General features: G+C 41.1%; 1 protein-coding gene across 4 annotated transcripts in view; it reads right to left on the bottom strand.

Moving 5' to 3' along the window:
- APBB1IP (amyloid beta precursor protein binding family B member 1 interacting protein) overlaps window positions 1-15,669 on the bottom strand; it is a 64,247-nt gene that overhangs the window by 9,063 nt on the left and 39,515 nt on the right. For 3 of the 4 annotated variants that reach the window (XM_061585714.1, XM_061585715.1, XM_061585713.1), the window contains 3 exons: window positions 11,374-11,448; window positions 8,856-8,999; window positions 3,522-3,632 (listed from right to left, as the gene is read on the bottom strand). In XM_061585714.1, coding sequence (XP_061441698.1) covers window positions 3,522-3,632; window positions 8,856-8,999; window positions 11,374-11,448 — 330 coding nt within the window. The remainder of the gene's footprint in view (window positions 1-3,521; window positions 3,633-8,855; window positions 9,000-11,373; window positions 11,449-15,669) is intronic. The other variant, XM_061585716.1, reaches the window with a different exon arrangement.

The following is a 15,669-nucleotide window of genomic DNA, read 5'->3' as shown; positions in this document are numbered from 1 at the left end:
TTTTAACATACAGTGACAGTGAATGCTTAATGGAGAATTTGAAAAAAAAAGTGGCAGACTCAATGAGATCTGGTAGTGTTCATTGTGTATTGAGTTCAGTATTTAATTCATTTACTATTTAAATATTTTATCTACTGCCCTTTAACAAAAATATATATCAATGTGATTTACATGACAAACTTGTTCCACCTGATCATTGATTAATAGCAACAAAGGTAAACATACAAAACTTCATTTGATTCACCCTGTGACATTTCTCCTTGGTGTATGTATGTAGAATGCTCTCGCTTGCAATTGTGCCAATGCAGTGCTGTTTGGTTCAATTCCATTTGGGGGCTCCTCAATTTATTTAGAATCTTTTATTCCTGTTGTTTGTGAAACTATATATATGTTGCTCCCTCTGCATCAATAGATGCTTTTTACTCAGCATCTGAGTTCCTGGTAACATCCAAGCCTGCCCTGCTATTTGAATTATTTAATAGAAGGGAAACACTGATATTTGTAAGGTACGAAAACAGTGGATAAAGAATAATCACTGAATCTACCACAAGATGAATCATGGTGAAGGTAAATAAATGTAGCTAGATTTAGAAACTGATCTTAGCAAACTCAGTATAGGATAACTAAAATGTTAGCTAGTTAAATAAAGTGCTGATGGGTACTTCCATTAACGAACAGATTCTTTGGTCTGCTATTGGGCCAGAGAACTTTTGATATGCTGTAATGATCTGATAAATCCAGCAGATGGCATCAGATACTTTTCAGTTTTTAAAGATATCTTTTAACCAAAACAAACATTGCAATAAATAACCTTATCCTTGTAGATCTTTCTTAATATTCCAGATAATATACTTTATTATTTTTAAGGGGCTCCATAAGGAAGCAATGCAGAGTTTTAGTAGTGTTTTTAAATTCAAAGATCTCCACTTGAAACTTCCCTCATGAAGGAACTTTTTTCTTTTCTTTTTAAAAAAGATTGATAAGGGTTTGTTATATGAATTTGCATGTAATGTTTAGTTATACCCTCCAGTTCTTGCCTCTTGTCTTCTCTCTCAAGCATTCTTATTAGTTATTGTTAGCTCTCTAATGGCTGGTAGAGCAGTTAGTGTATTAGTAAATTACCAAATTAGCAGAGTTTAGCTTAGCGTAGCTTGCTCTGCACTCTGTGCAGCATGAATGTGATTTTACCTGAGAGAAAGCAAGCTTTTTACCTTGCTCTGAATCGCTGAAACCTAGGCTTGGTTTCAAAATAAGAAAATACTACTTTATTAATAGAAATACATACTGGATATGAAAGATGCTACTTCTATCTAGCTAACTAAGTTGGAGGATGCAATGTTCATGCTTGGACATTGCCACCATGCTACAGGTGAGGAAACAAAGAGAATGTAGATCCTTCTCCTCCAGTGGTCAGCAGAGAAGAGTAAACAGGAAGGTGACTCATTGCTGAGAACAACTCCCTGAGATTTATCCTTTTACACAGAAGGACGAGAGACAGGAAAGATGAGTACGTATCAGTGGCAGTCTCGCCAGCTTGGAGGACTCTCCCTTATCTCTCTCTCCATGCAAAGAGAACCAAATGAGAGCTGTTCTTGTCACACTTCTAATGGTTATTAGTTATCAGTTACAACATGGGACAAGATTCCAGTATCTTAAAGGCTGCAGCTCAGTGGTTCATTTCAAACATAATGCTTTGCCAAACCTTGGAGGAGATTGTGGCCCCTCCACACCTTCCCCCCTGACCTCCCCAATATTCTTGGTGCTGTGATGCTCTGGTTGAAGTCACAATTTGGGCTTAGCATGTCACCCAAAGTCAAGCTTGTAGTTTGTCTCCTCTGAACAAACCACAAGCAGTAAACCCAAGAACAGACCTTGGCAACATTTTGTGGTTAGTCTGAAGCCAGGCAAAGTCATGAGCCCAATTTCAGATGCATGCTTAGCCAAACCATGGCTTAACTCACAATCTCTGAGCAGCAGGAGGGCTGGGGTGGATGGGGTAACACAGTGGTTGTGATCTCTTCGGGAATGCACACACTTGTACATCCATGCTAAGCCATGATTTGGCTTAGCATTACATGCAAAATGGGACACTGTGTAGAACAAACTGGAATAGGAACTATTCCAGTCATAGCAATTAAACTTTGAAATTTCAAAATAGAAGCCTACAAACTATTGTCCTAGTCATAAACACAAAGTGGATATGACATCTCATTAACTTCCTAAGCATCTGGAGCAATTACACTGTCACCATGTGATAAACTGTAACACTCACTGTTTGATTGTGTGAACGCATAATCACCAATCAAATACCTCAGATTATCCCTTCTTATCACACCAGTTTGCAGGGAAAGGCAGGCTAAAATGCAATAAGAAAAATCCCATACTGTCATGTAAACAGATCACATGAACTAGGGATAGAAGGCCAGTATTATTGCTAAAGAACATGGCAATACAATTCTTAGGAGTACCATCTTGCAATATATCTCTGAAGGTTATTATGAAAACCCAGCTGGATGGACTGCAATGGCAGGTACTAAGCAATGGAAATAGGGTATCATGATGCTATTGTGCCAATTTGTTCCCAGGGCACCAATTCTTTCACCCTAGATTAATTCCACATTATGCACCATTACTCCCAGGTTACTCAAGCAAAACCTGCACCAAAAAAGCATAATTAAATTCTGGTATCTGAGACACAACAGACTGACTAAGCGAGCCAATTTACATATAGATTACCTTACTGTTATCAACTGTGAAGTTTTTTTTTAATCTGGGGCTAAGATTTTATGCCAGTGACTTTTTGATTCTCCAAAAGAAACACTATATTCTATAATGCTTATAATGAGAATTCGACATTACAGCCAATGCTCCTGACAAGATGCTACCACATCCAAGTTTTAGCAGGCATTTTGGTCAAAGACAGGATAACAAATACCAAGTTGCTCTGTTGACACAAAAGACAGAGGCTGCAAATGTACTTGAATGGCTCATTAAAATCAATGGGACTTAATTCATTGAAGCAAGGCTGGGGCCAGTACACAGCCAATCCTCAAAGCTCTGCTTCTGACATGCAGAATTGTTCATTTAAAATAAAATCAATGCAAATTAGCATTTATCATCCAAACAATTTAACAGTTCTGGGGTCTGCCAGGCTCTTCACAATCCAGCCAAACTAGATGTGATACAGGACATCCATTCAAAGGATCTCCTGTGTGTTTTTAAAAGACAATAGCAGCTGTGGGGCCCCAGTTAAAATCAGGTTCACAGAGCTGGGGGAGGGACTAAGCACTTTTCTCTGATGCCATTTCCCCAACTGAAACTCCCCTGAAACTCTTATCCAACCCCCATCACATCTAATTTGCCCCTCTTATCAATACCTTTTAATGATTATTTATATCTAGAAAACTAGAAATCTCACTTCCATTTCTAGACTATGGCTATAAGACATCTACAATGCAATACTACAATTTTGACATATGTTTACAACAGCAACTCCAGAATGCATTATCTTTTGTACATACCTTTAAGACAAAACAGTGGTCTGTAGGCGCCTTGTACTTTGCTTTGTACTGAATGCCATAATAAACACTTACATTCTCAAACTGTATAAAGCAAGCCAGATCCCGAGATGTCTACGAAATTAAAACCAAACACACCATTAACTGTTATAACAAATAAATAGATTATGACACTGTTGGGTATGGAAATATTACTGACTTGATATAAAGTAGATATCGGTTTATTTCCCGATTATATCTCACATGATGATGGTGTTTCTTATGACAAAGACTTAAGTGCGGCAATAGCAGAGAGAATGTTAAATTCAACACTTTTCCTGAGCTTTAAATTAAAAATGACAAGCTGCAATAAAGTTCATATCAGAAAATGCTCTGTGTATGCATTGTCTCTGTAGCCTTTTTCTTTACTTCTTATCTCAATACCATGAACTTTCCTAAACAGATCACTCACTCACGTATTTTAACAGAATCTGACTTCCGTTACTGTTGGGCATGGATAAGCGAACTACTGTCATCCCTTGGAGCTAATGTATTCTTGGATGTTTCTGGTGGATCCCAAACAATCCCAGGATTGAGATTCTAGTCTATGTTGCAAAGGAAACTGAGACAGGGCTACAGCAGGAGAAGCCTTTTGAGCAGAGGGCCCTGGGATGTGGTTACTTTTGCTGGCATTTCTGTCCAATCCAGGGACAACCCAAGACATTTTGCTTCCTGAGGCAGAAGAGCATTTTGCTCCCTTCCCCCACAAGTTAACCTGCATAGTATCAAAGACCAGTCAAGTTATTTTGGTACTAAAGGCACCTCTCCTCCTCCCTGGCAGTAAAATACAAGGATTGGGAATAGGAGGCACTGTTTTGCAGTGGTTCCATTCCTTTCTCTCTGACAGGCATCAACAGGTGGCATTGGGGGATGAGGTTTCAGACCCTTGGCCCCTCACTTGTGGAGTGCCACAGGGTTCTATCCTCTCTCCCATGCTATTTAACATCTATATAAAACCGCTGGGAGCCATCATCAGGAGTTTTGGGCTGCGGTGTCACCAATATGCGGATGACACGCAGCTCTACCTCTCTTTTAAATCCTCACCGGAGTTGGCTGTGGAGACCTTGTCCAAGTGCCTGGAATCCGTGAGTGGGTGGATGGGAAGGAACAGGCTGAAGCTTAATCCTGATAAGACCGAGGTGCTGCTTGTGGGTGACAGGGGAAGGTTGGGTGTTGTTGACCCGAGGCTTAATGGGGTGAGTTTACCCCTGAAGGATCAGGTCCGCAGCCTCGGGGTTGTTCTTGATTCCAAGCTGTCCATGGAGGCGCAGATTTCGGCGGTGAGCCGGGCAGCTTGGTATCAACTACACCTCATACGGAGGCTGCAACCCTACCTCCCTATTCATCAGCTCCCACTGGTAGTACATGCCCTGGCCACCTCTCGATTAGACTACTGCAATGCGCTCTACGTGGGGTTACCCTTGAAAACGGTCCGGAAACTACAACTGGTGCAGAATGCGGCGGCTCGGTTGCTTACAAACAGCCGCCGCCGCGATCACATCACACCAGTGTTATTTCATCTACATTGGCTTCCAGTTGTTTTCCGGGCCCAATTCAAGGTGTTGGTGTTAACCTTTAAATCCCTATACGGTCTCGGCCCAGTTTACCTGAAGGAGCACCTCCAGTACCACAAATTAAGCCGCCCGACTAGATCAGCCACGCAGGGCCTTCTCTCAGTCCCACCAACGAAAACAGCTAGGTTGGTGGGGACTAGAGAGAGGGCATTTTCAGTGGCGGCCACCACTCTCTGGAACTCCCTCCCGTTTGATCTTCGCCATGCCCCTTCCCTGGATACATTTCGCAGAGCCTTAAAAACTTGGCTCTTTGGACAGGCCTTTGGGATCTCCGGGGTGGGCTAATTTTTCTGTGATTGTTTATTGTTTCTGATTGCCCTACATAGTTTTACACCTGCATTAGTGTTGACTGCATTGTATTTTATTCTGTAATTATATTGTATTTTATTGAATTTTAATATGTACGTCGCCTAGAGTGGCTTCGGCCAGATAGGCGACACAAAAATTAAATTTATTATTATTATTATTATCATAAATTAAATAACTAACCATTTGCTGCCTTTCACGACACTCAAAATAAGCTACCTCTGGGGGTTGCCTCTGCCTAATGGTAGGGTGAGGCCTGGTCTAGTCTCTTCCCCAGGGCTTAGCAAAAGCGATGGGATAAAGGGCATGGCTGGAAGTCTTTCAAGGATGGATGATCCATTTTAGTGCATTTGATCTCAACTGTGAATGCAAGCAGGGTTCTTCACAGCTCCCAGTGCTCATCCAATGCAGATGCACAAGCACAGAAGTAAAAAAAAAAGGGGAGGGGAGTTGAGACCAAGAGAAGGTGCTAGACCTGGGGGAGCATGGAGCTTTACAAAGGACTGGGAAGATCAGAGTATGGAAGGGACACACACAAGAAGACAGTGCAAGAGGGGAAAAAGCAAAAGCAGTGATAGTCCAGGAAAGGGTTTGGGGCCTGTGGAAAAAAGTTTCAAGGACTAGAGTTGGGTCATTCTCCTAGGACTTGCAACCAAGTAATGACATTCATGTTCATTGGGGAAAAATTCCGCATAGGTTCAAATAACTTCTATAAAATAATGACTTTTCCTCAGGTTGTGGCTGAAAGTTTATTTGGGCACAAGGGTAAACATGATCTGCAATTCTGCTCCAGGCTGCATTGAAAGGGCAAATTTTCCTCCCGCCTCTAGTGGCCTTTTGTCTATTGCTGTGAAATAGCCACTGCTTGTTCTTAATGGGTTGCTATGGTAACAAAGTGTTTCTTACTAGTGCCCCCAATTTTTGAGCTAAGGATCTGTGAGTTATGTGTCGGACATATCCAGGCATTCATGTTATGCTTGTGAATGGAAATGCAATAGTGCCTTAGATTTCTTCCTCCTGAGTTGAACTACGATTTAAGCAAACTAAGCACAAACTAGATGCGACCTTAAATACATCTCTGCATTTAGCATGCACATTTTTTAAAACTCCAAGCAGAAGCTGCACTGGAGTGTGTTGTCTTGAAAATCATTAGTATTGCAGCAAGAGTGGGAGAGGAGAAGTTATCCCTTTCCTCACCTGCTGTAGTCCTGAGGACAGTCACTCCTCTGAAGCTCTTTGTAATTTTGTCCCTAGCCCTGCAGCAAGGGAGGAAGGTTTAAACTCCCCGCCCTGCATCCCTGCCTGCTGCCATCCTGATAATTATTACCACCATTCCTGTGCCTGCTATTTGCATTTTAAAAACATACTGTTAAACACATCCCCCATCCACTCCAATGGCTTCCTCCCAAATCAGCTTTTCCTGGGCTGAGAATGGGGAAAGGTCTGTTGGGGTTCAATTGTGCACATTGGTAGGTAACCTGTCATTAGGCCTGTGGAGAAATGCTATCTATGTGTTTGTGTTAAAAATGTTATATGACCTCTATGAGTGCCATGTGTCCTTTTTTTGGTACACTGTTGCAAGCCTGCTTGGCAGTGGTTGCTTGGTGACAGGTTCTGAGAGAGACATGATCGCTTTAAGATTCTCTAGTAGATGGGGCTTGATCAGGTAAATTCTGATTGGCTGGAGGCTCCAGGCAGTCGGGAGTTAACAGTCAGTCAAGGAGTTAGCAGTTAGAAAGGGCAGTTGGTTGTTGGTGATAGTTGGAGTGGGAGTTGGTGGATGTAAATAGCCGAGGGAAGGACTGAGGCCTCTATATCATTACCCAGGGTGTCATTAATTGTGGTCTGGTGAAGATCAGAAGGGAGCCAGTGACTGAGTGAGTCTGAGGGGCTGCCCTAAAGTAAGGTCTTGCCAGAGGGAAGTGACACAAGTGGGGGAATAACACTGGCTGAACTGTCCAACAGCCAGGAGAGCAACCAGAGAAGCTTTGGGGGCACAGAGGCAGGTTGGCCCCAGCAGCTGGACTGGGTTGTGGAAATAATTGGCTGGGGTGGAGGTTTAGGGAAATTGGCCTGAAGGGACAGCCACTTAAAGGCTGGTGTCAGCAACAGTGTCTCTGTCAGCAAGCACCTGTAAAGTCCCAAAATAAGCAACCCTGCTCCCTTTTGTAAATAATATCCCTTTAATAAACCTACAACACAGTTCAAGATTTATACTGACTCTCAGTGGTAGAGTCATCTCACGCCTAAAGCCTTCCATATACTCTACTAGGAGGGTTTAAAGAAGTATTCTGTCTGAATTGGTGGCAGCAAAAGGGTTACAGAAGCCTGTTTTACGTGAAGTGAGGCTGGGCAATCCCAGATAAGGCCCTAACAGAAAAGCAGTTTCCAGCCCTTATGGACACAAAGCTAGGCAATGGGACTGAGAAAGCTGCCAGAGGGTAGGATTTCAGTGCCATGCACAGTTCATTACCCCATCTAATTTAATTTAAACTTCTGCAAAAAGTGGAAATACTTAATTTGTATTTGTACTGGTCACAGACAGTAACTTGCTTTATGATATTTTAAGTGAAGAATATATGAACACATATTCTACTGGCTGAACACAGTAATATCCCCCCCCCCATATCTGGATGGCAAGGTGTATTTCATGTGAGGCACTTCCTACTCTCCCAACAGTTAAAAATTTCCTCACCCCCCTCTTCCAGCTTGCACTCCCCTTTATTTTACTGACTACAATTCGGATGATCCTCAGACTCTCTGGGGAGACACATGGATAAGGGACTAGAAAATTCAAATTTGTTAGGATTCAAACCACATTACTTAGTAAAATACAATTTCATATAGTCTGATAATCCCTTTGCCTCTATACTTTGGGGTTTTTTTAAGACTCCACTCAAAAGCTGCACCATATTATCCAGGCAAAGAAAATGTTTGCCAAAGGATTTTAGAGCACTCCCAAAAAGGATCAGGGGAAAGAAGGAAAGAAAGCTATCAGAGCAAAATGCCAGCTTTCTGTTTAGCCTTATCCCAAGCAATGACAAGATTCTTCTGCTACCTTTGTTCCAGTGGAAATGCCTGACTGCAAATTGTTGAAATACTTCACCATAGGGAAGGAGGTGGAAAGTAATGTCACTTTTTTACGTTGAATGGCCAATTGCAAGTTTGGCATTTTTTGTTTCCTTTTAAGTCTGGGTTTTAAACAAATGCAATGCTTTTTATCTAACTAGAAAAACAAAACTGGAGGGTATGGGGGGAGCACTAGCTTCATCCTAATATTTGGACAAGTGTTGCAGTCTAAAGAAGGACCCCTCTCAGGTGCACCAGATGCTGCTCTTAGAAGGTCACCTCGGGAGTTCTTTACTTTCACCTTCATGAATTGCTTTATTGCTTTAAAGGCTTTCTTTGACTTCCTGACCTTGGTCTTTCCTTTGGGTACATAATAAATTCCAGAAGCTCGCAGAAGAAAATAACGCCTCTTCCAGGACTTCTTTCCATCTTCTTTTAAATAAAGGGCCCCTTCAACTTCTGGTACAATGACAGATGTGCCACAGAAGCTTTCCTGCAGAATGAAAATTTGGTTAGACAAAAAACAAGTGGAACACAGGAAATGTCAGAACTCAACTAGCTCAGTGTTGTCTACACTGGCTGGCAGCCTTTTCCCAGGATTTCAGACAGGACTCCTTTGCAGCCCTACCTGGAGATACCAGGGACTGACCCTGGGTGGTTTGTCATACAAAGCACGCACCCTACCGAAGAGCTACGGCCCTTCCCCTAGAGATTGCAAGGATTATAGAGCTTACGTATGTGAAGCAATTTGTGCACTCAAGAATACAAGAATACTATACAAATATTAACTGCACAACAGTGTTTCAAATGGGAGTCCTTTATAGCCCTACCTGGAGATGTCAGGGATTGAACCTCAGACCTTTTATATGCAAAGCTAGTGCTCTGCCACTAAGCTATGGCTTGTCCACAAGCAGTGATGTTACACAAGAGCAGCACACATTGTTCCCAGGTCAGCAGATAACTACAGAAAAATAATATCTCCTAAGGTAACTGGATAAAGTGCATGAGGATGTATATAGATGTGCATAAAAAGGCAGTCATTGTGCTCTGGAACTTGTCACATTGTCAACAAGACATAGTCATACCTCTCCAGGAATGAACTTGTAGGAAACCAGTCTGAGAGTTTTGCAGAAGAACTGGCTGTGCACAACACTGATTGGCTGGCAGCTGTGCAACTGCTAACCCCCCTCCTCTTCAGAACATATGTATAATGTTTGAGAAATAGATAGTACTTATTTTTAAAAACATAAATCAGCTGCAAATATTTTATACATACCTTTCAGAATAATTAAAAACGTAAGAAGAGCCCTGCTGGATCAGACCAAAGGCCGATCTTGTTCAGCATCCTGTTCTCCCAGTGGGCACCAGATACTTCTGGGTAGCCCACAAGCAGGATATAAGCACAATAGCACTCTCCTCACGTGTGCTTCCCAGAGGCATACTGCCACCAACAGTGGAGGTCGAACAAAGCCATCATGGTCAGTAGCCACTAATAGCTTTATTCTCCATGAATTTGTCTAACCCCTTTTTAAAGCCATCCGAGTGGGTGGCCATCACATCTTGGAGGAGCAAATTCTATAGTTTAACAATATACTGTGGCTGCATTCACACTGTACATTTATTCCACTATTATTCCACTTTAAGCAGTCATGGCCTCCCCAAAGTATGCTGGGAAATGTAGTTTGTGAAGAGTGCTGAGAGTTGTTAGGAGACTCCTGTTCCCCTCATAGAGCTACAATTTTCAGAGTTCCCTGGGAAGAGGAATTGATAGTTAAACCACTCAGGGAATTGTAGCTCTCTGTGGAGAATAGGAGAATTCTCAGCCCCCCTTCACAAACTACACTTACCAGGATTCTTTGGAAGAAGACATGATTATTTAAAGGGGAATAACAGTGGAATAAATGTATGGTGTGAATGTGGCCTGTGTGAAGAAGTACCTCCTTCTGTCTGTCCTGAATCTTCCAACATTAGCTTAACTGGATGACCCCAGTTCTAGTATTATCAGAGAGGGCTCAGAAAAACTTTCCTATATCCATTTTCTCCAAACCATGCATAATTTTATACATAATTTTATATTTTATATATCTATCTATATATTTACATATTTTATAATTTTCTGATGTCCCCCTTAACTCACCTTTTCTTCTAATCTAAAAAGCCTGAAATGTAACTTCCACATAGAAAAGCTGCTCCAGCTTCATGATAGTTTTGGTTGCTCTTTTCTGAACTTTTTTCAGTTCTACAATATCCTTTTTGAGGTGAGGCAGCCAGAACTATACATAGTATCCAAGTGCTGTAAAACCATAGATATGTGTAACAGTGTTACGGTACTGCCAGTTTTATTTTCAGTCCCTTTCCCGATGAACTCTAACATGAAATTTGTCTTTTTCACAGCTTCCACACACTGGGTCAATATTTTCATCAAGCTATCTAATACAACTCCAGGTTTCTTTTCTGGTCAGTTACTACCAGTTCAGATTCCAAAAGACTAGCGTATATATGAAATTCCTCACAATCCCTTTTGTTCTTACCACTTTGAACAATTGGATGTCACCAGCAAACTTGGCTACCTCACTACTCACCCGTAACTCTAACAGCCTTTCCCAACCTTTGGGTCCCCTTCTGGACTACAACTCCCATCAGCCCGAGCCAGCATGGCCAATGGTCAGCAACATCTGGGGACCCAAAGGCTAGGAAAGGCTGCATCATTCTTGAACAAGTTAAAAAGCCCAGGTTCCAATATTGATCCTTCTGTGCATTTATTCCTATTATGCTAGAAATTCCTGTGTTTGCATAGTAACAAATGAAGAACTGAAACATTTCTATTCTGTTTGGGGGCACTGTTGGTCATCCCAAACTTGGCTTACCTCCAGTAAAGCTTCTTTGCTTTTCTCATTCATTTCCTTGCTTTCATTTCCCCCCTTATTTGTCAAGTAGAAATTCTAATTAAAAATATAAAGGAAGATAATCTTCATAAGACAATGACCATAAATTGAACAAGCCACTATACCTAAACAATAGGTGTAAATGGCAGATAGGAGCAAGACCATTGATCCATCTAGCTTAGTACTGTTACGGCTCTCCAGCATTCCAGACTGGGTTCTCTCGTAGCCCTACCTGGAGATACCAGGGATTGTACCTGGGACCTCCTGCATGCCAAACAGATGCTCCACCGCTGAGCCACAATCCTTCCCTTGTGCTATACCTGTGCCTACCAAATTGCATTTCACATCACAGTTCCAGTAGCTGCCTACTTTGGAGCCCATATAAAGTGATGGCCATCTGAAACTCTAAGCAGGGTACAAGTATGCCAGGGTTAGCATCAAGGACTGGTATGGTCAAGTGCCTCTCAAGGGCCCACACCCCAATAAGTACACACTGTAAAGAACTCCTTAAACCCATTCCTCTTCACTAATGCATCCTAGCTGTTTACTTGCCTTTTCCTCTGGCCCAGAAAGTTCAAGCAAGCACAGTGTTGGTGAGAAAAGGAACAGTAGGTGCCACTGCCTGCTTTTTTATTTGCCTAGCAAGCAAGTGGGAGTAGCAGCTTATGCCAATTATGGTGAGGAAGTGAGGATCTCTTGCCCAAGGCCTCCCAAAATTTGTAGCCTTGTCTACTTATATAGGAATTTATGCTCATAGGCTCCAGTTCATGTTAAAGGTTCTGTGCACATGTGGCAATCAGTATTTGACAGTAAACATTTGACAGTAGTTGGAATAAAAGTTCTATGAAGTCAGTGCCCTATGACACATGTGCTCCTTCTGGGAGGAAGGACAGGATACACATTTAATAATAATGTGTTTTAGAGTATATCCCTTTTTGTATTTGTGAATTGCTATATAATTTATTTTGCAAGAGTGCCAGAAGGTTTTGAAATCATCATAAACATATTATAATAATTCCATGAAAAAATACTATGCATGATGAGTGAGAGTGCATGAGGGTTGCTTCCATGCCTTACCATGTTTAGAGCCTACATGATGTCATGTGAAAGGGCAGACCATTTTAATATAATATATTAGACTGAACTGAATTACCAAGAGCCCTTTCAGACAAATGGGGGGTTGCAAACAAAGCAGTCAATATACATTGTTCAATCTACATTCTAAAATCCCAAAACTGCTGTGACAATCAGCCCTAAAGATTCATTCTTAACGATTTATTCAAGCTCAGTTGTAAAAATTAAAAAAAATATACCAGTAATTGTTTAAAGAAACCTGGGCTGTCTCCTGGTATCAACACAGTATCCTAGGGTTGCTTCATATGACCAAATCTGACTATAGTTTTCCAGCACAAAGTAGTATATTGCATATGTTAAGATGCCTGGTTGAAACCACACCCTGAAGACCATATGACAGCTTATGTTTAGAATACATACTGAACCACACATAAGAAAGTGGATATATGCCCTGGGATGGCTACCATCACCTTGTAAAAGAAAACAACAGGCATGTGAATCCGTCCATAGATTCCTAAAAGCTGGATATGAGAATAAATGGATAAAACATCAGAGCTAATAAAGTGCAGGATCTCTTAGCCATATGGTTGAAAAATGCATATCTATATTACAGCCTCAATCAGCTGGTACAGCACAGTGGGGAGGAAAGCCTGGCTGGGAGTCCAGAGTCTGTGAGTTCAAATCCCCGCTCATGTCTCCAGAGTGTCAAGGGCCAGCTAAAGATCACCCCCACAGTGAGTGGCTCAAGGGTTATGTGCCCTGCCACCTGTGCAGCCGTGGGCAAGCTTCATAGTCCCAAGCAGCCCAGTTGTCCCCCAGCTGGCAGTTGCAGACAAGGAAGGAAGGGGCTGGCTTGTGCAGCTGTGGCAAGCTGAGCAGGCCCTAGCCAGCTGGGGAGGACTAGTCTCAGAGGGAGGCAATGGTAAACCCCCTCTGAATACTGCTTACCATGAAAACCCTATTCATAGGGTAGCCATAAGTCGGGATCAACTTGAAGGCAGTCCACTTCCATTACAGCCTCAGCATGATACAATTCATACAAGCATTGCACCATAATGGTGTAAAAAATGGAAGTTTTAAAGGTAAGTTTTCTTTTTAAAAATTCTGCATGTTTTGCATTTTCTATACATTATAATTTTCGTTGCACGGATTCTCACTCTTTACAAAGATGACTGCTTGTTTTCTATGGCCATTACTTTCATTATACAGGCTATGATCAGTGAAGGTTGATGAGGAATTAGGAACAGAAGAACAAAAGAGAAGTCTGAGATAAACACAGAAATAAATTTACGTGACTTCCCATGACCTTTGTGAATATGAGCTTCCCAATGGGGAAAAGGGGGAAATTATGTCGGTACATAAATGGCATGTTAATGATGGATAAGGAAAGCACTTACCCTCCATGCCTACACCCACTTTACAAGGAGTAAATCCCACAGAACTGTACCGTTAGAGCCCATTCCTAATCACATTTACTTGGGAAAGTCCTATTAATTTTAATGGGACTTAACATCTAAGGAAGTATATGTAGAATTGTTATGCTTTTCTTGCACAGTTCCTAAATTTCAGTGATGCTTGCACAGGAAACATGTACTATTGCACCTAATATTTCCTAAAAAGACTACTAACAATGTTTGTAATTGTAGTTGTTTGCAAGCCCAATTCTCATCTTGCTATTGTCACCACTGAATAAACTCAAAACAGCTGCTGATAACCTTTCTTTTTAAAGAGAACTTTCTCTGACTACAAGCAACTTATATTTGAGCATTTGGCATTTTTTAGGGGGATAACAGTTCACATTTTGCTACTGACAAACAAGAAGGGTAATGACAACAGTTAACAGCATATGACCTTGCTTGTCAAACTCACATTAACATAGATGCATCATTCTGTGTTGCATTCATCAGCATTGTTAGACATTGTTGTATATGGGATACACTTTTCATACCTTGCTGAAACTGAAAACTAGTTGCCAATCACCATCCTTCAATAAACAGGACAGGCCAAAGGATGAGGCTGCCTGTTGTACATGTAGATATATCATTGAATAGTCTCTCTATATAGAGTACAGCACACTGTATGAGACCACATGTTTGAAAGAAGTATTTCTGAGGTCAATGAATCCTTTCTGGAAATACTATGGGGAGAAATATATATAGCTGCTTGATGCTGTTGTGAGCATTAGACAGATGGATTCTTGTAAGCTACCTTGTTATGAGCTATACTAAGAGGCAGGGTAGAAGCATATTAAATAAATAAATCTGTGTGAACTGGAACTCAGGTTACTTAGCAGATCTGTTGATTCTCTTGAGATTGTAAAACAAGCCTTTAAGTATTAAAATTATAGCTTAAACTAATGTTTACTTTTTCTTTTCTATCTGCTTTACCATTTAAGAATTAGTAGTTGTTGCTTACAAGCAAGATATCTGTTTCTAAAATTCCCATCAAATACTGCCTTTAGTTGAATGAAAATGTGATTCTCAAAGAAAATATTATGCATTATGTTCTTGTACCAAAAAACTAACTGAATTGTTTTATTTTTTTTGATCCTTAGAATTGTTAGATATGGTTGGTGATGAGTCATAAGCTTTTGGCGCCAGCTGAATAGCTACTTATTTATTTCAAGCAGGCAAAAAAATTATAAATAAATAAGAATCTACCAGCTTTATGTTATTTTCCTTTACAAAGCATGGCAAGCAGAAATAAACTAGCCCAACTATTTATTTCAGGTCATCCTTCATCCATCAGTACACAGGAAGGTTGGTGTATAGTGAATGAGGCAGCTGTGTCGTAATTATCTGTATTTTCATTGTTGAGTGATTGCACCTGGCTCTTCCGTATTAACTGCACAACACAAAGCTAATTAACTGAAAGGGGGTGGATTCTCTGGTCCATTGCTCTACATGCAGACTGTGCACCAAATGAAACTTAATCAAATGCACACAAATCAGACAATGTTATTATAAACAGCATGGGCTTCCAAGATCATACCCCACCACAAAATGAGGGGTAGATGGTTTGGGGTTTTTCTGGTTTCCAGGAATTTTTGTTTATATCCTAATACAAAACCTTATGGTCACCCCAGTTCTAAAGTGAATTTACATTAACTGGGATGCCCACATATAAATAACTATAGTGGCAGTTGATGTGAGATACGATTATTTTGCTATGCTGCTAGTCAGGACTGAAAACTATTGCGATCTT

This window comes from Rhineura floridana, chromosome 10 (assembly GCF_030035675.1).
Source record: "Rhineura floridana isolate rRhiFlo1 chromosome 10, rRhiFlo1.hap2, whole genome shotgun sequence".
In the NCBI taxonomy this organism is placed as follows: Eukaryota; Metazoa; Chordata; class Lepidosauria; order Squamata; family Rhineuridae; genus Rhineura; species Rhineura floridana.
This window is presented reverse-complemented; position numbering and strand designations above follow the sequence as displayed.